Source organism: Bombina bombina, chromosome 3 (genome assembly GCF_027579735.1).
Source record: "Bombina bombina isolate aBomBom1 chromosome 3, aBomBom1.pri, whole genome shotgun sequence".
In the NCBI taxonomy this organism is placed as follows: Eukaryota; Metazoa; Chordata; class Amphibia; order Anura; family Bombinatoridae; genus Bombina; species Bombina bombina.
Window position 1 is genome coordinate 228,509,900 of NC_069501.1, and position 25,530 is coordinate 228,535,429.

The 25,530-nt window shown below is 44.0% G+C and overlaps 1 protein-coding gene across 2 annotated transcripts in view; it reads left to right on the forward strand.

Moving 5' to 3' along the window:
- The window catches only part of FLOT2 (flotillin 2), a 493,007-nt gene that overhangs the window by 377,808 nt on the left and 89,669 nt on the right, over nt 1-25,530 (forward strand). For both annotated transcript variants that reach the window (XM_053706184.1, XM_053706183.1), the window contains exons 6-7: nt 24,689-24,802; nt 24,935-25,054. In XM_053706184.1, coding sequence (XP_053562159.1) covers nt 24,689-24,802; nt 24,935-25,054 — 234 coding nt within the window. The remainder of the gene's footprint in view (nt 1-24,688; nt 24,803-24,934; nt 25,055-25,530) is intronic.

The window sequence follows — 25,530 nt, forward strand, 5'->3', positions numbered from 1 at the left end:
CTTTGGTCTCGGGAAGAATCTCTTCTACCGATAAATATTCTGGAACTGAGAGCGATATTCAATGCTCTCAAGGCTTGGCCTCAGCTAGCGAGGGCCAAGTTCATACGGTTTCAATCAGACAACATGACAACTGTTGCGTACATCAACCATCAGGGGGGAACAAGGAGTTCCCTGGCGATGGAAGAAGTGACCAAAATCATTCTATGGGCGGAGTCTCACTCCTGCCACCTGTCTGCTATCCACATCCCAGGAGTGGAAAATTGGGAAGCGGATTTTCTGAGTCGTCAGACATTGCATCCGGGGGAGTGGGAACTCCATCCGGAAATCTTTGCCCAAGTCACTCAGCTGTGGGGCATTCCAGACATGGATCTGATGGCCTCTCGTCAGAACTTCAAAGTTCCTTGCTACGGGTCCAGATCCAGGGATCCCAAGGCGGCTCTAGTGGATGCACTAGTAGCACCTTGGACCTTCAAACTAGCTTATGTGTTCCCGCCGTTTCCTCTCATCCCCAGGCTGGTAGCCAGGATCAATCAGGAGAGGGCGTCGGTGATCTTGATAGCTCCTGCGTGGCCACGCAGGACTTGGTACGCAGATCTGGTGAATATGTCATCGGCTCCTCCTTGGAAGCTACCTTTGAGACGAGACCTTCTTGTTCAGGGTCCGTTCGAACATCCGAATCTGGTTTTACTCCAGCTGACTGCTTGGAGATTGAACGCTTGATCTTATCGAAGCGAGGATTCTCAGATTCTGTTATCGATACTCTTGTTCAGGCCAGAAAGCCTGTAACTAGAAAGATTTACCACAAAATTTGGAAAAAATATATCTGTTGGTGTGAATCTAAAGGATTCCCTTGGGACAAGGTTAAGATTCCTAGGATTCTATCCTTCCTTCAAGAAGGATTGGAAAAAGGATTATCTGCAAGTTCCCTGAAGGGACAGATTTCTGCCTTGTCTGTGTTACTTCACAAAAAGCTGGCCGCTGTGCCAGATGTTCAAGCCTTTGTTCAGGCTCTGGTTAGAATTAAGCCTGTTTACAAACCTTTGACTCCTCCTTGGAGTCTCAATTTAGTTCTTTCAGTTCTTCAGGGGGTTCCGTTTGAACCCTTGCATTCCGTTGATATTAAGTTATTATCTTGGAAAGTTTTGTTTTTAGTTGCAATTTCTTCTGCTAGAAGAGTTTCAGAATTATCTGCTCTGCAGTGTTCTCCTCCTTATCTGGTGTTCCATGCAGATAAGGTGGTTTTACGTACTAAACCTGGTTTTCTTCCAAAAGTTGTTTCTAACAAAAACATTAACCAGGAGATTATCGTACCTTCTCTGTGTCCGAAACCAGTTTCAAAGAAGGAACGTTTGTTGCACAATTTGGATGTTGTTCGCGCTCTAAAATTCTATTTAGATGCTACAAAGGATTTTAGACAAACATCTTCCTTGTTTGTTGTTTATTCCGGTAAAAGGAGAGGTCAAAAAGCAACTTCTACCTCTCTCTCTTTTTGGATTAAAAGCATCATCAGATTGGCTTACGAGACTGCCGGACGGCAGCCTCCCGAAAGAATCACAGCTCATTCCACTAGGGCTGTGGCTTCCACATGGGCCTTCAAGAACGAGGCTTCTGTTGATCAGATATGTAGGGCAGCGACTTGGTCTTCACTGCACACTTTTACCAAATTTTACAAGTTTGATACTTTTGCTTCTTCTGAGGCTATTTTTGGGAGAAAGGTTTTGCAAGCCGTGGTGCCTTCCATTTAGGTGGCCTGATTTGCTCCCTCCCTTCATCCGTGTCCTAAAGCTTTGGTATTGGTTCCCACAAGTAAGGATGACGCCGTGGACCGGACACACCTATGTTGGAGAAAACAGAATTTATGTTTACCTGATAAATTACTTTCTCCAACGGTGTGTCCGGTCCACGGCCCGCCCTGGTTTTTTTAATCAGGTCTGATAATTTATTTTCTTTAACTACAGTCACCACGGTACCATATGGTTTCTCCTATGCAAATATTCCTCCTTAACGTCGGTCGAATGACTGGGGTAGGCGGAGCCTAGGAGGGATCATGTGACCAGCTTTGCTGGGCTCTTTGCCATTTCCTGTTGGGGAAGAGAATATCCCACAAGTAAGGATGACGCCGTGGACCGGACACACCGTTGGAGAAAGTAATTTATCAGGTAAACATAAATTCTGTTTTTATTCTTCAATCAAGTGTTTGTTATTTTAAAATAGTGCTGGTATGTACTATTTACTCTGAAACAGAAAAGAGAAGAAGATTTCTGTTTGTAAGAGGAAGATGATTTTAGCAAACGTTACTAAAATCGATTGCTGTTTCCACAAAGGACTGTTGAGATGAAGTAACTTCAGTTGGGGGAAGCAGTTGGCAGACTTTTCTGCCTGAGGTATGACTGGCCACATTTCTAACAAGACTTTGTAATGCTGGAAGGCTGTCATTTTCCCTATGGGGACCGGTAAGCCATTTTCTTAGATTAAGTAAAAGAATAAAGGGCTTTATAAGGGCTTAAAAAACTGGTAGACATTTTTCTGGGCTAAAACGATTACTTTGCTAAGCATATTTGGCAGATTATAACTCTTTATAGTTATTATAATCTTGGGGATTGTTGTTAAAAAACGGCAGGCACTGTATGGACACCTTTTTCAGATGGGGGCCTTCTCTAGTCATAGGCAGAGCCTCATTTTCGCGCCACTAATGCGCAGTTGTTTTTGGAAAGCAAGGCATGCAGATGCATGTGTGAGGAGCTAAGAACCACTGAAAAAGCTTATAGAAGGCGTCATTTGGTATGGTATTCCCCTCTGGGCTTGGTTGGGTCTCAGCAAAGCAGATACCTGGGACTGTATAGGGGTTAAATGTAAAAACGGCTCCGGTTCCGTTATTTTAAGGGTTAAAGCTTTCAAATTTGGTGTGCAATACTTTTAAGGCTTTAAGACACTGTGGTGAAATTTTGGTAATTTTTGAACAATTCCTTCATGCTTTTTCGCATATTCAGTAATAAAGTGTGTTCTGTTTAAAATTTAAAGTGACAGTAACGGTTTTATTTTAAAACGTTTTTTGTGCTTTGTTGACAAGTTTAAGCCTGTTTAACATGTCTGAACCATCAGATAAGCGATGTTCTATATGTATGAAAGCCAATGTGTCTCCCCTTTTAAATATATGTGATAATTGTGACATAGTGTCCAAACAAAGTAGGGACAATGATGCCACAGATAATAATATTGCCCAAGATGATTTTTCAAATGAGGGGAGTAAGCATGGTACTGCATCATCCCCTTCTGTGTCTACACCAGTTTTGCCCACACAAGAGGCCCCTAGTACATCTAGTGCGCCAATACTTATTACCATGCAACAATTAACGGCTGTTATGGATAATTCTATTGCAAATATTTTATCTAAAATGCCTACTTATCAGAGAAAGCGCGATTGCTCTGTTTTAAACACTGAAGAGCAAGAGGACGCTGATGATAACGTTTCTGACATACCCTCACACCAATCTGAAGGGGCCAGGAGGGAGGTTTTGTCTGAGGGAGACATTTCAGATTCAGGAAAAATTTCTCAACAAGCTGAACCTGATGTTGTAACATTTAAATTTAAATTTAAATTAGAACATCTCCGCGCACTGCTTAAGGAGGTATTATCTACTCTGGATGATTGTGACAATTTGGTCATTCCAGAGAAATTATGTAAGATGGACAAGTTCCTAGAGGTTCCGGTGCCCCCCCGATGCTTTTCCTATACCCAAGCGGGTGGCGGACATAGTAAATAAGGAATGGGAAAGGCCCGGCATACCTTTTGTTCCTCCCCCTATATTTAAGAAATTATTTCCTATAGTCGACCCCAGAAAGGACTTATGGCAGACAGTCCCTAAGGTCGAGGGGGCGGTCTCTACTCTAAACAAACGCACTACTATTCCCATAGAAGATAGTTGTGCTTTCAAAGATCCTATGGATAAAAAATTAGAGGGTTTGCTTAAAAAGATGTTTGTTCAGCAAGGTTACCTTCTACAACCAATTTCATGCATTGTTCCTGTCACTACGGCAGCGTGTTTCTGGTTCGAAGAACTAGAAAAGTCGCTCAATAAAGAATCTTCGTATGAGGAGGTTATGGACAGAGTTCAAGCACTTAAATTGGCTAACTCTTTTATTCTAGATGCCGCTTTGCAATTAGCTAGATTAGCGGCGAAAAATTCAGGGTTTGCTATCGTGGCGCGCAGAGCGCTTTGGCTAAAGTCTTGGTCAGCGGATGTGTCTTCCAAGACAAAATTGCTTAACATCCCTTTCAAGGGTAAAACACTGTTTGGTCCTGATTTGAAAGAGATTATTTCAGACATCACCGGGGGAAAGGGCCACGCCCTTCCTCAGGATAGGTCTTTTAAGGCTAAAAATAAGCCTAATTTTCGTCCCTTTCGCAGAAACGGACCAGCCTCTACTTCTACATCCTCTAAGCAAGAGGGTAATACTTCTCAAACCAAACCAGCCTGGAGACCGATGCAAGGCTGGAACAAGGGTAAGCAGGCCAAGAAGCCTGCCACTGCTACCAAAACAGCATGAAGGGATGGCCCCCGATCCGGGACCGGATCTGGTGGGGGGCAGACTTTCTCTCTTTGCTCAGGCCTGGGCAAGAGATGTTCAGGATCCTTGGGCACTAGAAATAGTTTCTCAAGGTTATCTCCTGGAATTCAAGGAACTACCCCCAAGGGGAAGGTTCCACAGGTCTCAATTATCTTCAAACCAAATAAAAAGACAGGCATTCTTACATTGTGTAGAAGACCTGTTAAAGATGGGAGTAATTCATCCAGTTCCAATAGGAGAACAAGGGATGGGGTTTTACTCCAACCTGTTCATAGTTCCCAAAAAAGAGGGAACATTCAGACCAATTTTAGATCTCAAGATCCTAAACAAATTTCTCAGGGTTCCATCGTTCAAAATGGAAACCATTCGAACGATCCTTCCTACCATCCAGGAAGGTCAATTTATGACCACGGTGGATTTAAAGGATGCGTACCTACATATTCCTATCCACAAGGAACATCATCAGTTCCTAAGGTTCGCTTTTCTGGACAAGCATTACCAGTTTGTGGCACTTCCATTCGGATTAGCCACTGCTCCGAGAATTTTCACAAAGGTACTAGGGTCCCTTCTAGCGGTTCTAAGACCAAGGGGCATTGCAGTAGTACCGTACTTGGACGACATCCTGATTCAAGCGTCGTCTCTGTCAAAAGCAAAGGCTCATACCGACATCGTCCTAGCCTTTCTCAGATCTCACGGATGGAAAGTGAACATAGAAAAAAGTTCTCTTTCCCCGTCAACAAGAGTTCCCTTCTTGGGAACAATAATAGACTCCTTAGAAATGAGGATTTTTCTGACAGAGGTCAGAAAATCAAAACTTCTAAGCTCTTGTCAAGTACTTCATTCTGTTCTTCGTCCTTCCATAGCGCAGTGCATGGAAGTAATAGGATTGATGGTTGCAGCAATGGACATAGTTCCTTTTGCACGAATTCATCTAAGACCATTACAACTGTGCATGCTCAGACAGTGGAATGGGGATTATACAGACTTGTCTCCGACGATTCAAGTAGATCAAAGGACCAGAAATTCACTCCGTTGGTGGCTGATCCTGGACAACCTGTCACAGGGAATGAGCTTCCGCAGACCAGAGTGGGTCATTGTCACGACCGACGCCAGTCTGGTGGGCTGGGGCGCGGTCTGGGAACCCCTGAAAGCTCAGGGTCTTTGGTCTCGGGAAGAATCTCTTCTCCCGATAAACATTCTGGAACTGAGAGCGATATTCAATGCTCTCAAAGCTTGGCCTCATCTAGCAAAGGCCAAATTCATAAGGTTTCAATCAGACAACATGACGACAGTTGCATATATCAACCATCAGGGGGGAACAAGGAGTTCCCTGGCGATGGAGGAAGTGACCAAGATAATTCAATGGGCGGAGGATCCCTCCTGCCACTTGTCTGCAATCCACATCCCAGGAGTGGAAAATTGGGAAGCGGATTTTCTGAGTCGTCAGACATTCCATCCGGGGGAGTGTCAGCCTGTGGAAGTTAATCTCACCCCTGTGAAGGAGAGAAGGAATTTTAGGACCACAACTGCAGTTTTAGGAGTGTTGTGAATGTACCTGTGATTCTGTATATGTGTATGGAGGCAGCAAAGGACAGAATCATGTGATACAGTACACTTTTAATATAAGGATAGGTGTGTCAATGGCTGAGACCACAGAGCGAATAGCCCCACTCAGTATTGACAAACTGGTTCCCACAATATAACATAGATGCAATTGCAAGGTTAATAACTCTAAGAGCTAATTTCTGTAGATTATCTGTCATCAGAATTAGTAGAACATATAACTTAGGCAAAACGTAAGAAAATTGGGTAAGAGCTGTTTATGGATCAAACACTGACAACTAATGTGAATCAGGTAAATATGTAAGCATTTGAATAAGAAGGCATCCTAACTAAAGGCTTGAGACATGTCAGGAAGAGAGTAACTTATGATGGTTATCGTAACTTACTGCGATATCAGAATGAAGGATGCGCAATTTGAACTTTCTACAAAAGTAATGGGTGAGCGGTGTCCCGGATAGTTCCCCTGCAGGCTCTGTACACAGGCAGCGTGTGCGATGGCGTGACGTCACCGCTTGCCGGTTCCGGTCCTGAGTGTAGCAGCGATGTGAGCGGCGTCTGTCTCTAAGATAGCAGTTGCAAGGCACTTGTGGGTGAGAAGCTGGATTCAACAATCAAGCAATTTGGTATGAGCAGGAGGGAAATTTAAACTGCCTGATGGGGAGGGGTTATGTAAGTGTGAAAAGACACAGCTATACAAAGGATAGAGCAAAGAACTGAGGCAGTCATGACAGGACCCCCCCCCCCAAGGATCAACTCCGGGGATCGAGTCCAGGGCGATCAGGATATCGTTCATGAAACCTGGCCACCAATCGGGGGGCAGAGAGGTTGGAAGCCGGTTCCCAGGAGTCCTCAGAATCAGGGTAGCCCTTCCAATGAACCAGATACTGGAGCTGCCCTCGAAGGCGTTGGGAGTCCAACACATCTTGTACCTCATACTCCAGGGTGGTATCCTGTAGATGTGGAAGTAAAGGGATAGAAGGATCATGGTGACGAAGTTGTCTATAAGGCTTGAGAAGAGATACATGAAAGGTAGGATGGGATTTCAGATTCGCTGGTAATGCGAGGGTTACGGCATTCATATTCACAATTTTCACGATAGGGAATGGTCCAATGAAGCTGGAAGAAAGTTTCCTGGATGGAATGGGTAAATGCAGATTTCGTGTCGATAACCATACGTAATCACCAACAGCATATGTAGGAGAGGGAATCCTTTTCTTCTCAAAATTAAATTTATACCGATCTTTAGCAATACGAATATTTTGAGCAGTCAATGAAAAAGATTCACTAATGGTGTTGATGAGGTCATTCACAACAGGACAAGTGTTGCCAACCACAGAATCCCATTCAAAAGAGGGATGGAAGCCGTAGTTAACAAAGAACGGTGAGGAGTTAGTAGAGGAATGAATGGAGTTGTTGAAGGCAAATTCTGCGTATGGCAAAAGTTGGGTCCAGTTCTCTTGTTTAGCTGAGATGAAACATCTTAAGTATTGTTCAATGCACTGATTTGTCCTTTCAGTCTGGCCGTTAGTCTGGGGATGAAAAGAGGTACTGAGACGTCTGGAAATACCCAGTGAGTGGCAGAGTTGTTTCCAGAAATGGCTGGTGAATTGACTACCCCTGTCGGAGGTGATACTATTCGGGAGTCCGTGTAACTTAAACACATGGTGGATCATTAAGGATATGGTTTCAGAAGAAGTCGGGAGCTTATGGTAGGGCACAAAATGTGCCATTTTACTAAATAAGTCCACGACTACTAATATGGTATTATTCTTTTCTGAGATAGGCAGGTCGACTATGTATTCGATAGCTATGTCCCTCCAAGGACGGTCAGGAGTCGGTAAAGGGATCAAATGTCCGTACGGGGGAGTCCTCCCCTTTTTAGTAGTTTCGCAGATCATACAGGTCTTAACGTAATTGGCGATATCGGAGAGGTAAGTAGGCCACCAAAAGAATCTTGAGACTAATTCTTGAGTTTTCTTTATGCCCATGTGTCCAGCAGATGGGGAGTCATGTAACGTCTTTAAGACTCTTGGTCTGAGACTGTTGGGTACATAGATTTGTTGTTGGTGATAATACAACCCATCCGTATGTAAAACCAAGACCTGTAATGGTTTATTTGAGTCAGCCTGTTGTGCCAATTTGAACTGATTGTTTTGTTCTATGGTTAAGGCTAAGAACCTATCAAGAGGAATTAAGGGTGAGAGGTTTGGTTGTGACACTTGGTCCACCAAGTGTCTTGAGAGGGCATCAGCCTTCTTGTTTGCAGGACGATAGGTGATAAGATAATTAAATCTAGCCAAAAATAGGTTCCATCGGACCTGCCGAGCACTAAGAGTCCTATTTGATTTTAGATATTCTAGATTTTTGTGATCTGTGTAAATCAAGATTGGAAGAATGGTGCCCTCCAGAAGGTGTCTCCATTGTTCCAATGAAGTCTTGATGGCTAACAGTTCTTTATCCCCAATTGGGTAGTTAATTTCGGCTGAATTAAGAATTCGTGAATAGAAGGCAACAGGGTGCAAAGGGTCCTTAGGAGTCTGCCTCTGTGAGAGGATAGCTAGCTCCTAAAGCATAGTTAGATGCATCTACTTCTAAAATATACTGCAATTCAGAATTAGGGAAACGAAGGATAGGTGCCGTAGTGAAGGCTGTTTTTAAGAAATTGAATATTTGTTGTAATTCGTGGTTCCATCGAAACTGTGTATCAGATTTAGTCAAGTTAGTTAATGGTCTAGTCAAGTCGGCAAAATTTTTAATAAACTTCCTGTAGAAATTGGCGAAACCCATGAACCTTTGTATATCCTTTTTACTTTTTGGGGAAGGCCAGTTCTGGATTACCGATATCTTATCATTATCCATCTGGATACCTTGTGGTGATACAATATAACCTAGAAATTTAATCTCTTTGGAGTGAAATAAGCATTTTTCTAGTTTGACATAAAGAGAGTTCTCTCGCAAGCGTGTTAATACTAAGGTAACATGTTTGATGTGTTCAGTAAGTGAGGTAGAGAATATGAGTATATCATCCAGATAAATTACCATAAACAAATCCAAAAAATCCTTAAAAATGTCATTTATGAAGTACTGAAAAGTGGCCGGGGCATTACAGAGACCAAATGGCATCACAGTATATTCAAATAGGCCATAACGTGTACGGAATGCTGTAAGCCACTCATGACCCTCCTTGATTCGAACCAGGTTGTATGCCCCTCGGAGATCTAATTTAGTGTATATAGTAGCATCTTGTAATCTATCAAGGAGTTGGGGAATTAAAGGTAAAGGATAGCGGTTTTTAATGGTACGCTTGTTTAGTTCTCTGTAATCAATAATGGGTCTTAAGGATTGATCCTTATTCTTGACAAAAAATATACCAGCCCCAGCTGGGGAGGTGGAAGGACGTATAAAGCCTTTCTTCAAGTTGTCAGCCAAATAAGTTTTAAGGTGTTGTAACTCAGGTTCTGAGAGGGGAAAAACATGGCCGTAAGGTATGTCAACTCCTGGCAGGAGATCAATAGGGCAGTCATAGACCCTATGAGGGGGTAAATTCTCTGATTCTTTTTTATCAAAGACATCAGCGAATGTAATATATTCTTTGGGGACATGGAAAGGAACATCTAGTAATATTTGTTCCTGATGGAGACACATATTGTTACAATATGGAGAATTAAAGAGAACTTGTGAAGTTGACCATTGTATAGTGGGATTGTGTTGTTTAAACCAAGTGATACCATGTATAATAGGATATAGAGGTGAGGGTATAACATCAAAAGTAATAAACTCTGTGTGTTGGTTATGTGTGGTGAGCCTCAAAGGTATGGTATGGTATAAGATGGGTCCTGAAGTTATTTCATTACCATCAATAAAACGAAGTACACTAGGCACCATTTTCTTAATGAGTGGTATTTTATTTACAATAGTGAATTGGTGATCTATATAATTGTGGCTCGCGCCAGAGTCAAGGATTGCTTGTGAGTTGAGTCGTTGCTGATCCCACTGTAATAAGATAGGAATGGAGCAATGATTAGACTGTATTTGTTTAGCAGATAAACATATATTTGTGATGTTCATCTTACCCTTCCTACGCTGTAATTGAGTGCAGTCCTTTACAGTGTGATCAATCCCTCCACAATACATACAGAGATCTAGAGCTTTTCTTCTTAGTTTCTCCTGTTGAGTTAATGGACCTCTGATGAAACCGAGTTCCATAGGAATTTCAGAAGCCTTTGTAGGTGGTTTAGGTGGTGGTAAGGTAAAGGTTGTATGGGTAATATGTTTAGTGGATGTTTCTGAGTGTGACCTTTCTGAGCGTCTCTCTCTGATGCGTCTATCTAAAGTGATGCTAGCATCTATTAGGAGTTCTAGGGTATCTGGGAGGGGTTGTCTGGCTAGTTCATCCTTGAGAGTATCTGAGAGGCCTAGGCGGAATTGATTGCGCAAAGAGATGTCATTCCACTGTGTATCAGGGGACCATTTCTTGAACTCTGCGATGTAGTCCTCCACAGGCCTTTTATTTTGTCTCAGAGACCTCATTGCTGTCTCAGCAGACAGCTGTTTGTAGGGATCATCATAAAGCTGTCCCATTGCTTTAAAGAACTGATCTAATGAGTACAGCAAGGGGTCATTGGTCTAAAAAAACATATTCGCCCATATACGTGGTTCGCCACGTAGATAGGAGATTGTGGTGAGGACCTTCAAATGATCATTAAAATATGTCTTTGGTTTTAGTTGGAAGTATAAGGAACATGAGTTTCTGAATTCCCTGAATTCTGAACGAATACCACTAAATGTTTGTGGAGGATTAGGTTGAGGTTCACTAGAGCCAATACGTGTAGTGAGTGTATCAATCTTACCATTTATGTATTGCTTCAGAGCAGTGTTTTCTAACTGTAGTGTATTAAATCCTTTAGTGAGGTCATCTACAGTTTGAGTTAATTTCTCTACATGAGATAGTAGGGCTGCTGGGTCCATACTATGGCTTGATTGTTATTGTCAGCCTGTGAAAGTTAATCTCACCCCTGTGAAGGAGAGAAGGAATTTTAGGACCACAACTGCAGTTTTAGGAGTGTTGTGAATGTACCTGTGATTCTGTATAGGTGTATGGAGGCAGCAAAGGACAGAATCATGTGATACAGTACACTTTTAATATAAGGATAGGTGTGTCAATGGCTGAGACCACAGAGCGAATAGCCCCACTCAGTATTGACAAACTGGTTCCCACAATATAACATAGATGCAATTGCAAGGTTAATAACTCTAAGAGCTAATTTCTGTAGATTATCTGTCATCAGAATTAGTAGAACATATAACTTAGGCAAAACGTAAGAAAATTGGGTAAGAGCTGTTTATGGATCAAACACTGACAACTAATGTGAATCAGGTAAATATGTAAGCATTTGAATAAGAAGGCATCCTAACTAAAGGCTTGAGACATGTCAGGAAGAGAGTAACTTATGATGGTTATCGTAACTTACTGCGATATCAGAATGAAGGATGCGCAATTTGAACTTTCTACAAAAGTAATGGGTGAGCGGTGTACCGGATACAGAGTAGTTCCCCTGCAGGCTCTGTACACAGGCAGCGTGTGCGATGGCGTGTGACGTCACCGCTTGCCGGTTCCGGTCCTGAGTGTAGCAGCGATGTGAGCGGCGTCTGTCTCTAAGATAGCAGTTGCAAGGCACTTGTGGGTGAGAAGCTGGATTCAACAATCAAGCAATTTGGTATGAGCAGGAGGGAAATTTAAACTGCCTGATGGGGAGGGGTTATGTAAGTGTGAAAAGACACAGCTATACAAAGGATAGAGCAAAGAACTGAGGCAGTCATGACAGGGAGTGGGAACTCCATCCGGAAATCTTTGCCCAAATAACTCGATTATGGGGCATTCCAGACATGGATCTGATGGCCTCTCGTCAGAACTTCAAGGTTCCTTGTTACGGGTCCAGATCCAGGGATCCCAAGGCGACTCTAGTAGATGCACTAGTAGCACCTTGGACCTTCAACCTAGCTTATGTATTCCCACCGTTTCCTCTCATTCCCAGGCTGGTAGCCAGGATCAATCAGGAGAGGGCTTCGGTGATCTTGATAGCTCCTGCGTGGCCACGCAGGACTTGGTATGCAGACCTGGTGAATATGTCATCGGCTCCACCATGGAAGCTACCTTTGAGACAGGACCTTCTTGTTCAAGGTCCATTCGAACATCCGAATCTGGTTTCCCTCCAACTGACTGCTTGGAGATTGAATGCTTGATTTTATCAAAGCGTGGGTTTTCAGATTCTGTAATAGATACTCTGATTCAGGCTAGAAAGCCTGTATCTAGAAAAATTTACCATAAGATATGGAAAAAATATATCTGTTGGTGTGAATCTAAAGGATTCCCATGGAACAAGATAAAAATTCCTAAGATTCTATCCTTTCTACAAGAAGGTTTGGAGAAAGGATTATCTGCAAGTTCTCTGAAGGGACAGATCTCTGCGTTATCTGTTTTACTTCACAAAAGGCTGGCAGCTGTGCCAGACGTTCAAGCGTTTGTTCAGGCTCTGGTTAGAATCAAGCCTGTTTACAGACCTTTGACTCCTCCCTGGAGTCTTAATCTAGTTCTTTCAGTTCTTCAAGGGGTTCCGTTTGAACCCTTACATTCCGTAGATATTAAGTTATTATCTTGGAAAGTTTTGTTTTTGGTTGCAATTTCTTCTGCTAGAAGAGTTTCTGAGTTATCTGCTCTGCAGTGTTCTCCGCCCTATCTGGTGTTCCATGCAGATAAGGTGGTTTTGCGTACTAAGCCTGGTTTTCTTCCGAAAGTTGTTTCCAACAAGAATATTAACCAGGAGATAGTGGTACCTTCTTTGTGTCCGAATCCAGTTTCAAAGAAGGAACGTTTGTTACACAATTTGGACGTAGTCCGTGCTCTAAAATTCTATTTAGAGGCCACTAAAGATTTCAGACAAACATCTTCTTTGTTTGTTGTTTATTCTGGTAAAAGGAGAGGTCAAAAAGCAACTTCTACCTCTCTTTCTTTTTGGCTTAAAAGCATTATCCGATTGGCTTATGAGACTGCCGGACGGCAGCCTCCTGAAAGAATCACAGCTCATTCCACTAGGGCTGTGGCTTCCACATGGGCCTTCAAGAACGAGGCTTCTGTTGATCAGATATGTAAGGCAGCGACTTGGGCTTCACTGCACACTTTTGCCAAATTTTACAAATTTGATACTTTTGCTTCTTCGGAGGCTATTTTTGGGAGAAAGGTTTTGCAAGCCGTGGTGCCTTCCATTTAGGTGACCTGATTTGCTCCCTCCCTTCATCCGTGTCCTAAAGCTTTGGTATTGGTTCCCACAAGTAAGGATGACGCCGTGGACCGGACACACCTATGTTGGAGAAAACAGAATTTATGTTTACCTGATAAATTACTTTCTCCAACGGTGTGTCCGGTCCACGGCCCGCCCTGTTTTTTTTAATCAGGTCTGTTGAATTATTTTTTCTAACTACAGTCACCACGGTATCATATGGTTTCTCCTATGGATATTTCCTCCTGTACGTCGGTCGAATGACTGGGGTAGGCGGAGCCTAGGAGGGATCATGTGACCAGCTTTGCTGGGCTCTTTGCCATTTCCTGTTGGGGAAGAGAATATCCCACAAGTAAGGATGACGCCGTGGACCGGACACACCGTTGGAGAAAGAAATTTATCAGGTAAACATAACTTTTGTTTCTCCAACATAGGTGTGTCCGGTCCACGGCGTCATCCTTACTTGTGGGATATTCTCTTCCCCAACAGGAAATGGCAAAGAGCCCAGCAAAGCTGGTCACATGATCCCTCCTAGGCTCCGCCTACCCCAGTCATTCTCTTTGCCGTTGTACAGGCAACATCTCCACGGAGATGGCTTAGAGTTTTTTAGTGTTTAACTGTAGTTTTTCATTATTCAATCAAGAGTTTGTTATTTTCAAATAGTGCTGGTACGTACTATTTACTCAGAAACAGAAAAGAGATGAAGAATTCTGTTTGTATGAGGAAAATGATTTTAGCAACCGTAACTAAAATCCATGGCTGTTCCACACAGGACTGTTGAGAGCATTAACTTCAGTTGGGGGAACAGTTTGCAGTCCTTTGCTGCTTGAGGTATGACACATTCTAACAAGACGATGTAATGCTGGAAGCTGTCATTTTCCCTATGGGATCCGGTAAGCCATGTTTATTACGATTGTAAATAAGGGCTTCACAAGGGCTTATTTAGACTGTAGACATTTTTTGGGCTAAATCGATTAATATTAACACTTATTTAGCCTTGAGGAATCATTTATTCTGGGTATTTTGATATAATTATATCGGCAGGCACTGTTTTAGACACCTTATTCTTTAGGGGCTTTCCCAAAGCATAGGCAGAGTCTCATTTTCGCGCCGGTGTTGCGCACTTGTTTTTGAGAGGCATGGCATGCAGTCGCATGTGAGAGGAGCTCTGATACTGATAAAAGACTTCTGAAGGCATCATTTGGTATCGTATTCCCCTTGGGTTTGGTTGGGTCTCAGCAAAGCAGATACCAGGGACTGTAAAGGGGTTAAAGCTTAAAACGGCTCCGGTTCCGTTATTTTAAGGGTTAAAGCTTCCAAAATTGATGTGCAATATTTTCAAGGCTTTAAGACACTGTGGTGAAAGTTTGGTGAATTTTGAACAATTCCTTCATGTTTTTTCGCAATTGCAGTAATAAAGTGTGTTCAGTTTAAAATTTAAAGTGACAGTAACGGTTTTATTTCAAAACGTTTTTTGTACTTTCTTATCAAGTTTATGCCTGTTTAACATGTCTGAACTACCAGATAGACTGTGTTCTGAATGTGGGGAAGCCAGAATTCCTATTCATTTAAATAAATGTGATTTATGTGATAATGACAATGATGCCCAAGATGATTCCTCAAGTGAGGGGAGTAAGCATGGTACTGCATCATTCCCTCCTTCGTCTACACGAGTCTTGCCCACTCAGGAGGCCCCTAGTACATCTAGCGCGCCAATACTCCTTACTATGCAACAATTAACGGCTGTAATGGATAATTCTGTCAAAAACATTTTAGCCAAAATGAACCCTTGTCAGCGTAAGCGTGGATGCTCTGTTTTAGTTACTGAAGAGCATGACGACGCTGATATTAATATCTCTGAAGGGCCCCTAACCCAATCTGAGGGAGCCAGGGAGGTTTTGTCTGAGGGAGAAATTACTGATTTAGGGAACATTTCTCAGCAGGCTGAATCTGATGTGATTACTTTTAAATTTAAATTGGAACATCTCCGCATTTTGCTTAAGGAGGTATTATCCACTCTGGATGATTGTGAAAATTTGGTCATCCCAGAGAAACTATGTAAAATGGACAAGTTCCTAGAGGTGCCGGGGCTCCCAGAAGCTTTTCCTATACCCAAGCGGGTGGCGGACATTGTTAATAAAGAATGGGAAAGGCCCGGTATTCCTTTCGTCCCTCCCCCCATATTTAAAAAATTGTTTCCTATGGTCGACCCCAGAAAGGACTTATGGCAGTCAGTCCCCAAGGTCGAGGGAGCGGTTTCTACTTTAAACAAACGCACCACTATTCCCATAGAGGATAGTTGTGCTTTCAAAGATCCTATGGATAAAAAATTAGAAGGTTTGCTTAAAAAGATGTTTGTTCAGCAGGGTTACCTTCTACAACCCATTTCATGCATTGTCCCTGTCACTACAGCCGCATATTTCTGGTTTGATGAACTGATTAAGGTGCTCGATAGTGACTCTCCTCCTTATGAGGAGATTATGGACAGAGTCAATGCTCTCAAATTGGCTAATTCTTTCACTCTAGACGCCTCTTTGCAATTGGCTAAGTTAGCGGCTAAGAATTCTGGGTTTGCTATTGTGGCGCGCAGAGCGCTTTGGTTGAAATCTTGGTCGGCTGATGCGTCTTCCAAGAACAAGCTACTAAACATTCCTTTCAAGGGGAAAACGCTGTTTGGTCCTGACTTGAAAGAGATTATCTCTGATATCACTGGGGGTAAGGGCCATGCCCTTCCTCAGGATCGGCCTTTCAAGGCAAAAAATAAACCTAATTTTTGTCCCTTTCGTAAAAACGGACCAGCCCAAGGTGCTACGTCCTCTAAGCAAGAGGGTAATACTTCTCAGGCCAAGCCAGCTTGGAGACCAATGCAAGGCTGGAACAAGGGAAAGCAGGCAAAGAAACCTGCCACTGCTACCAAGACAGCATGAAATATCGGCCCCCGATCCGGGACCGGATCTGGTGGGGGGCAGACTCTCTCTCTTCGCTCAGGCTTGGGCAAGAGATGTTCTGGATCCTTGGGCGCTAGAAATAGTCTCCCAGGGTTATCTTCTGGAATTCAAGGGACTTCCCCCAAGGGGAAGGTTCCACAGGTCTCAGTTGTCTTCAGACCACATAAAAAGACAGGCGTTCTTACATTGTGTAGAAGACCTGTTAAAAATGGGAGTGATTCATCCTGTTCCATTGAGAGAACAAGGGATGGGGTTCTACTCCAATCTGTTCATAGTTCCCAAAAAAGAGGGAACGTTCAGACCAATCCTAGATCTCAAGATCTTAAACAAATTTCTCAAGGTCCCATCTTTCAAGATGGAAACCATTCGAACTATCCTTCCTTCCATCCAGGAAGGTCAATTCATGACCACGGTGGATTTAAAGGATGCGTATCTACATATTCCTATCCACAAGGAACATCATCGGTTCCTAAGGTTTGCATTCCTGGACAAACATTACCAGTTCGTGGCGCTTCCTTTCGGATTAGCCACTGCTCCAAGGATTTTCACAAAGGTACTAGGGTCCCTTCTAGCTGTGCTAAGACCAAGGGGCATTGCAGTTGTACCTTACCTGGACGACATTCTGATTCAAGCGTCGTCCCTCCCTCGAGCAAAGGCTCACACGGACATCGTCCTGGCCTTTCTCAGATCGCACGGCTGGAAAGTGAACGTGGAAAAGAGTTCTCTATCCCCGTCAACAAGGGTTCCCTTCTTGGGAACAATTATAGACTCCTCAGAAATGAGGATTTTTCTAACAGAGGCCAGAAAGACAAAGCTTCTGGACTCTTGTCGAATACTTCATTCCGTTCCTCTTCCTTCCGTAGCTCAGTGCATGGAAGTGATCGGGTTGATGGTAGCGACAATGGACATAGTTCCTTTTGCGCGCATTCATCTAAGACCATTACAACTGTGCATGCTCAGTCAGTGGAATGGGGACTATACAGACTTGTCTCCAAAGATACAAGTAAATCAGAGGACCAGAGACTCACTCCGTTGGTGGCTGTCCCTGGACAACCTGTCACGAGGGATGACATTCCACAGACCAGAGTGGGTCATTGTCACGACCGACGCCAGTCTGATGGGCTGGGGCGCGGTCTGGGGATCCCTGAAAGCTCAGGGTCTTTGGTCTCGGGAAGAATCTCTTCTACCGATAAATATTCTGGAACTGAGAGCGATATTCAATGCTCTCAAGGCTTGGCCTCAGCTAGCGAGGACCAAGTTCATACGGTTTCAATCAGACAACATGACGACTGTTGCGTACATCAACCATCAGGGGGGAACAAGGAGTTCCCTAGCGATGGAAGAAGTGACCAAGATTATTCTATGGGCGGAGTCTCACTCCTGCCACCTGTCTGCTATCCACATCCCGGGAGTGGAAAATTGGGAAGCGGATTTTCTGAGTCGTCAGACATTGCATCCGGGGGAGTGGGAACTCCATCCGGAAATCTTTGCCCAAGTCACTCAACTTTGGGGCATTCCAGACATGGATCTGATGGCCTCTCGTCAGAACCTCAAAGTTCCTTGCTACGGGTCCAGATCCAGGGATCCCAAGGCGGCTCTAGTGGATGCACTAGTAGCACCTTGGACCTTCAAACTAGCTTATGTGTTCCCGCCGTTTCCTCTCATCCCCAGGCTGGTAGCCAGGATCAATCAGGAGAGGGCGTCGGTGATCTTGATAGCTCCTGCGTGGCCACGCAGGACTTGGTATGCAGATCTGGTGAATATGTCATCGGCTCCACCTTGGAAGCTACCTTTGAGACGAGACCTTCTTGTTCAGGGTCCGTTCGAACATCCGAATCTGGTTTCACTCCAGCTGACTGCTTGGAGATTGAACGCTTGATTTTATCGAAGCGAGGTTTCTCAGATTCTGTTATCGATACTCTTGTTCAGGCCAGAAAGCCTGTAACTAGAAAGATTTACCACAAAATTTGGAAAAAATATATCTGTTGGTGTGAATCTAAAGGATTCCCTTGGGACAAGGTTAAGATTCCTAGGATTCTATCCTTCCTTCAAGAAGGATTGGAAAAAGGATTATCGGCAAGTTCCCTGAAGGGACAGATTTCTGCCTTGTCGGTGTTACTTCACAAAAAACTGGCAGCTGTGCCAGATGTTCAAGCCTTTGTTCAGGCTCTGGTTAGAATCAAGCCTGTTTACAAACCTTTGACTCCTCCTTGGAGTCTCAATCTAGTTCTTTCAGTTCTTCAGGGGGTTCCGTTTGAACCCTTACATTCCGTTGATATTAAGTTATTATCTTGGAAAGTTTTGTTTTTAGTTGCAATTTCTTCTGCTAGAAGAGTTTCAGAATTATCTGCTCTGCAGTGTTCTCCTCCTTATCTGGTGTTCCATGCAGATAAGGTGGTTTTACGTACTAAACCTGGTTTTCTTCCAAAAGTTGTTTCTAACAAAAACATTAACCAGGAGATTATCGTACCTTCTCTGTGTCCGAAACCAGTTTCAAAGAAGGAACGCTTGTTGCACAATTTGGATGTTGTTCGCGCTCTAAAATTCTATTTAGATGCTACAAAGGATTTTAGACAAACATCTTCCCTGTTTGTTGTTTATTCAGGTAAAAGGAGAGGTCAAAAAGCAACTTCTACCTCTCTCTCTTTTTGGATTAAAAGCATCATCAGATTGGCTTACGAGACTGCCGGACGGCAGCCTCCCGAAAGAATCACGGCTCATTCCACTAGGGCTGTGGCTTCCACATGGGCCTTCAAGAACGAGGCTTCTGTTGATCAGATATGTAGGGCAGCGACTTGGTCTTCACTGCACACTTTTACCAAATTTTACAAGTTTGATACTTTTGCTTCTTCTGAGGCTATTTTTGGGAGAAAGGTTTTGCAAGCCGTGGTGCCTTCCATTTAGGTGACCTGATTTGCTCCCTCCCTTCATCCGTGTCCTAAAGCTTTGGTATTGGTTCCCACAAGTAAGGATGACGCCGTGGACCCGACACACCTATGTTGGAGAAAACAGAATTTATGTTTACCTGATAAATTTCTTTCTCCAACGGTGTGTCCGGCCCACGGCCCGCCCTGGTTTTTTAATCAGGTCTGATAATTTATTTTCTTTAACTACAGTCACCACGGTACCATATGGTTTCTCCTATGCTATTATTCCTCCTTAACGTCGGTCGAATGACTGGGGTAGGCGGAGCCTAGGAGGGATCATGTGACCAGCTTTGCTGGGCTCTTTGCCATTTCCTGTTGGGGAAGAGAATATCCCACAAGTAAGGATGACGCCGTGGACCGGACACACCGTTGGAGAAAGAAATTTATCAGGTAAACATAAATTCTGTTTTTTCTTCTATGCATTCCAATCTGGACTGATTTATAGACAGGAAGATCTTGTTCCTTTGAAATCTGCTCGATAGCTCAGGTCTGGTTAAACTGATTAATTGCTGGTTAAACTGATTAATTAACTGCAACACAAGCGGACAGCTCCACCTACTGGCTATTTTAATAAATGTACTGCTTCTCAATGCTTTTCAATAGCAGTCACATGACTGGAAAAAAAGGTTGTTATTCTGATAAACGAGGGCCACCTGTACTACTGAGCTGTCCACCTCTGAGGGCTCCCCGTCCTGTGAGGTGCGTTCCCTGCTCTCATCTCCGAGTGCACATGCAGCGCCCCAGGGTCCAACCATTACTCCTACGGGAGAGATTCGTTGGCCGTCAGATTTTTCGGATCAACTGCAAACAGCGATATCGAAAGTGATCCATGCCTTACCACGTTCTGCTAAGCGCAAGCGTAGGGCGTATACTGGCAGCCCGGCCCAGGGTTTGTCTACGCCTATGGAAATATCAGAGGCGTTATACGATGATGAGGCCCACTCCGACTCTTCGGAGGAGGCTCCTTCTGGGTCGGAGTCCATGTCATCTCATCCTCCGGCTGCGGAGGAGTCTGACTTTAGGTTTAGGATGGAGAATTTGTGCTTTTTGCTGAAGCAAGTGCTTGCTACTCTGAAGGTTCCGGAACCGAGCAACCTTCGATTCCTAACTTGATAAGGTATACAAGAACAGGGTGGTGCCTCAGACCTTCCCGGTTCCTGATAAGATGGCTAATATTATTAAGAATGAATGGGAGCGATTAGGCTCTTTCTTTTCCCCTTCTTCCTTTAAGAAACTGTTCCCTGTTCCGGACTCTCAAGCTGTGGGGGACGGTGTCCCTAAGGTGGAGTGCTATCTCTACGCTCGCAAAGCGGACGACTATTCCTCTCGAGGATAGTTCGTTGTTTGAAGAGCCCATGGATAAAAAGTTGGACAACATGGTAAGGAAAATGTTTCAGCACACAGGGTTTGTTTTTCAACCGGCAGCAGCTGTAGCCGCGGTTTCCGGAGCTGCGAGATATTGGTGTGAATCCCTGTGTGATATGGTCGAGAGGGAGACTTCCATCGATGAGATACAGGATAAGATTAAGCCGTTGAAGGTCGCCAATGCTTTCATTTGTGACGCCAATATGCAAATTATTCGCCTGAAAACAAAGGTTTCAGGATTCTCCATTTTATCTCGCAGGGCTTTGTGGCTAAAGTCTTATTCTGCGGACATGACCTCTAAGTAGAGGCTGTTGTCCCTGCCTTTTAAAGGAAAGATTCTATTCGGTCCAGGATTGCATTTGATCATATCCATGGTTACGGGAGGCAAGGGAGCTTTCCTACTGCAAGATAAGAAGGCTAAGCCTAAATGATATACTTTTCGTCCCTTTTGCGTGGACAAGGCCCAGCGCCAGCAGCCGCCGCGAAAGCGGACCAGTCCAAGGGAACTTGGAACCCTGGTCAGTCTTGGAACAAGTCCAAGTAGAACAAGAAGCCCACGAAGACTAAATCGGCATGAAGGGGCGGCCCCCGACCAGTCTCCGGACCAAGTAGGGGGCAGATTGTTTCTTGTCCGAAGCCTGGTCGCAGGACGTTCAAGACCCTTGGGTTCTGGAAGTTGTCGTCCAGGGTTACAGGATAAGGTTCAGGTCCCATCCGCACAGGGGCATATTCCTCCTGTCAAACCTGTCTTCAAGACCGGAAAAGAAAGAGGCCTTTCTAGAATGTGTGAGAGATCTCTCCTCTCTAGGTGTTATTGTACCAGTACCCCGAGCAGAAAGGGGTCTAGGGTACTATTCAAATCTTTTTTTTGGCTCCAAAGAAGATGGGCACGTTCCGCCCGATTCTGGACCTGAACTGTTTAAACAAGTGTCTGGCTGTTCCATTGTTCAAAATGGAAACCATCTATTCTGCCCCTAGTTCAAGAGGGACAGTTCATGACAATAGACTTGAAGGATGCTTACCTTCATGTACCAATTCACAGGGACAAGTTCCTAAGATTTGCGTTTCTGGACCAACACTTCCAGTTTGTGGCCCTTCCTCTCGGCCTGGCGTTGGCCCAGAGAGTCTGGCAGTGGCCAGATCCAGGGGCATTGCTGTGGCGTGCCCTATTTGGACGACATCCTAGTCCAGGCGCCGTCGTTAAGCCTCGCAGGGGATCATTCAAGGGCTCTTCTTTTATTACTCCAATCTCACGGTTGGAAGATCAACTCAGGAAAGGGTTCCCTGGTTCCCAGCAACAGGGTGGAGTTTCTGGGCACGATAATACTCTGTCCATGAAAATATTTCTCACAGATCGACGCAGGAAGATTGCGTCCACCTGTCTTGCCCTTCAGTCCTCCTCCAGCCCTTCGGTGGCTCAGTGTATGGAGATGATCGGGCTCATGGTCTCCAGCATAGACGTCATCCCTTTCGCCAGGTTCCATCTCAGACCTCTTCAATTGTGCATGTTGAGAAAGTGGAACGGCGATCATTCAGATCTATCTCAGCGGATATCCATGGATGCTCGGACCAGTGACTCCCTCTCTTGGTGGATCCGTCTGGAGCATCTGTCCCTGGGGACATCCTTCTTGAGCCCATCCTGGGAGATTGTGATCACGGACGCGAGTTTCGCAGGATGTGGAGATGTTTGGGGTTCCAGGATGGCACAAGGAAAATTGTCCCGCGAGGGGTCTCTCCTTCTGATAAATATTCTGGAACTTTGAGCAATTAACAATGCTCTGAGGGCATGGCCTCCTCTGGGGTCGTTCAGCTTCATCAGATTCCAGACCGACAACATTACCTTGGTGGCTTACATCAACCATTAGGGGGGTACGATGAGCTCCCTAGCAATAAGGGATGTATCTCAGATTTTGGAGTGGGCAGAGTCCCACAGCTGCTCTCTCTCAGCGATCCACATTCCATGTGTGGACAACTGGGGAGCGGACTTTCTCAGCAGGCAATCCTTCCATCCGGGGGAATGGACTCTTCACCCCAAAGTGTTTGTGGAGATTTGTCTCAGATGGGGAACGCCGGAGATAGATCTCATGGCATCCAAACTCAATTGCAAGCTACCGCGATACAGGTTGAGATCGAGGGATCCCCAGGCAGAGCTGATAGATGCCTTAGTGGTGCCTTTGGATTCAGCCTAGCTTACATTTTTCCACCGTTACCACTTCTACCTCGTGTAGTGGCACGCATCAAACAGGAGCGAGCTTCGGCCATCCTGATTGCTCCATCATGGCCGTGGAGGACGTGATTTGCGGATCTGGTGGGGATGTCATCCTCTCCGCCATGTGGGTTACCTTGTCACAGGGATCTGCTGGAACAGGGCCCCTTTCAACCTCAAAATCTCGTTTCTCTGAGGCTGAATTCGTGGAGATTGAACGCTTAGTCTTAGCCAAGAGAGGTTTTTCTTAAAATGGGATTGACACTCTAGTTCGGGCAAGGAAGCCAGTCCTTCGTAGCATCTACCATAAGGTGAGGAGGACTTGCTTGTCCCGGTGTGAGAAGCATGGATATCCTTGGCACAAGGTGAAGGTATCCAGCATTCTGTCCTTTCTCCAGGAGGGGTTGGAGAAGGGTCTTGCCGCTAGTTCCTTAAAGGGACAGATTTCAACATTATCAGTCTTGTTGCACAAGAAGCTCGCTGAGCTTCCTGACATTCAATCTTTCGTTCAGGCTCTGTCTAGAATCAGGCCTGTCTTTAGGCAGTCTACTCCTCCGTGGAGCTTAAACTTGGTCCTTAAGGTATTGCAGAGGGTTCCGTTGGCTTTTGCATCGGCACGCAGAGTATCTGAGCTCACTGCCTTGCAATTCGAGCCTCCTAACCTGGTTTTTTATGCGGATAAGGCGGTTCTTCGCACCGGTTTGGGGTTTCTTCCCTAGGTGGTGTCTAACCGTAGCATCAATCAGGAAATAATTGTTCCTTATTTGTGTCCTAACCCTTCGTCTTCTAAGCAGAGGTTACTTCATAATCTGGATGTGGTGCGTGCCTTGAAGTTATATCTTCAGGCTACAAAGGATTTTAGACAGTCTACATCTCTTTTTGTGGTGTATTCTGGGAAGCGCAGGGGGCAGAGGGCCTCTTCTACTTCCTTGTCTTTTTGGTTGAGGAGTTTGATTCGCTTGGCCTATAAGACAGCGGGACATAAGCCTCCTCAGAGGGTCACGGCTCATTCAACTAGAGCTGTGGCTTCGTCTTGGGCCTTCAAAAATGAGTCTTCTATGGAGCAGATTTGTAAGGCAGCTACCTGGTCCTCCTTACACACTTTTACAAAGTTTTAAAAGTTTTACAAATTTGACATTTTTGCTTCTGCGGAAGCTGTTTTTGGGAGAGAGGTTTTACAGGCTGTGGTGCCCTCAGATTAGGGTCTGCTTTTTTTACCCTCCCGGTTTCATTCAGTATCCTCTAAAGCTTGGCTATATGTTTCCCAAAAGAAATTAATGAAGCCGTGGACTCTCCTCCCCTTTAGATGGAAAACATAAATTATGCTTACCTGATAATTTAATTTCCATTGTGGGGAGGAGAGTCCACGGCTCCTGCCCGTAACTAAGGTGGGTGGACCTAAATTTAATTCAGCTTTACCATTTATACCCTGATATTTCTCATACTGTTCCTTGTTACCTCGGCAGAATTACTGGGGGATGAGGGGAGCTGGGGAGGTATTTAAGCCTTTGGCTGTGGTGTCTTTGCCGCCTCCTGGTGGCCAGGTTCTTTATTCTAAAAGTAATGAATGAAACCGTTGACTCTCCTTCCCACGATGGAAATGAAATAATCAGGTAAGCATAATTTGTTTTTATGCCTTTTGAAATTATTCAAATTGCATGGCGTTGCTATAAATATAATTTTAAAAATAGATTTATTGGAGGAACCCAGTAAAAAAGTATCCCTTTCAGGAGGGCTACACTTTCTCCTATACTCAATATTTGAGGATAAAGCATTTGACTAATGACTATGTTTTATGATATCACCTATAACTGTTTTTTTTCTTTCTTTCAGGATGTATATGATAAAGTTGAATATTTAAGTTCTCTTGGTAAGACTCAGACAGCAGTTGTTCAGAGAGATGCAGATATTGGTGTCGCTGAAGCAGAGCGTGATGCTGGTATAAAGGTAAGGGATCCATGTAAGGAACTGGAGGAGGGAAGCGCACATGCTCTATGCTTTGTAGTTTCGTGCTTTTGCTTGCAGGTTTTATCAAAAAAAATTATACATTATATCACTTATTTATATTTTTTTGTTCAGGAAGCCCTGTGCAAGAGAGAGATGTTAGATGTGAAATACTTGGCTGACACTAAAATGGCTGACTCCAAACGGGCTTTTGAACTGCAAAAAGCAGCATTTAGTCAGGAAGTGAACACCAAGGTAAAAATGAATATGTTCTGTGAAATGCAGGGGCAATTAATGTAGTTATTGAACTTAAAGGAACACTCAGGTTAAATTAAATTTTCATGATTCAGATACAGCATGTCATTTAAAACAACTTTCCAATTTACTTCCATTAAAAAAAATGTGCACAGTCTTTTATATTTACACTTTTTGAGTCACCAGATCCTACTGAGCATGTGCAAGAATTCAGACTATATTTATATGCATTTGTGATTGGCTGATTGCTATCACATTGTACAAGGGGAGTGGAAATATACATAACTTTGAAATTTGATATAAAAAAAACTACTATTCATTTGAAGTTTAGACTAAGTGCTATTGCATTGTCTTGTTATCTTGCATTTGTTGATTATGCAAATCTAATGTGTTGACTGATAAATTTATCTCTCACACTTTAAGATTCAGTGGTGGGTGTATATTCTTTGCCCCTCCTACATAAATGGTTGGATAAC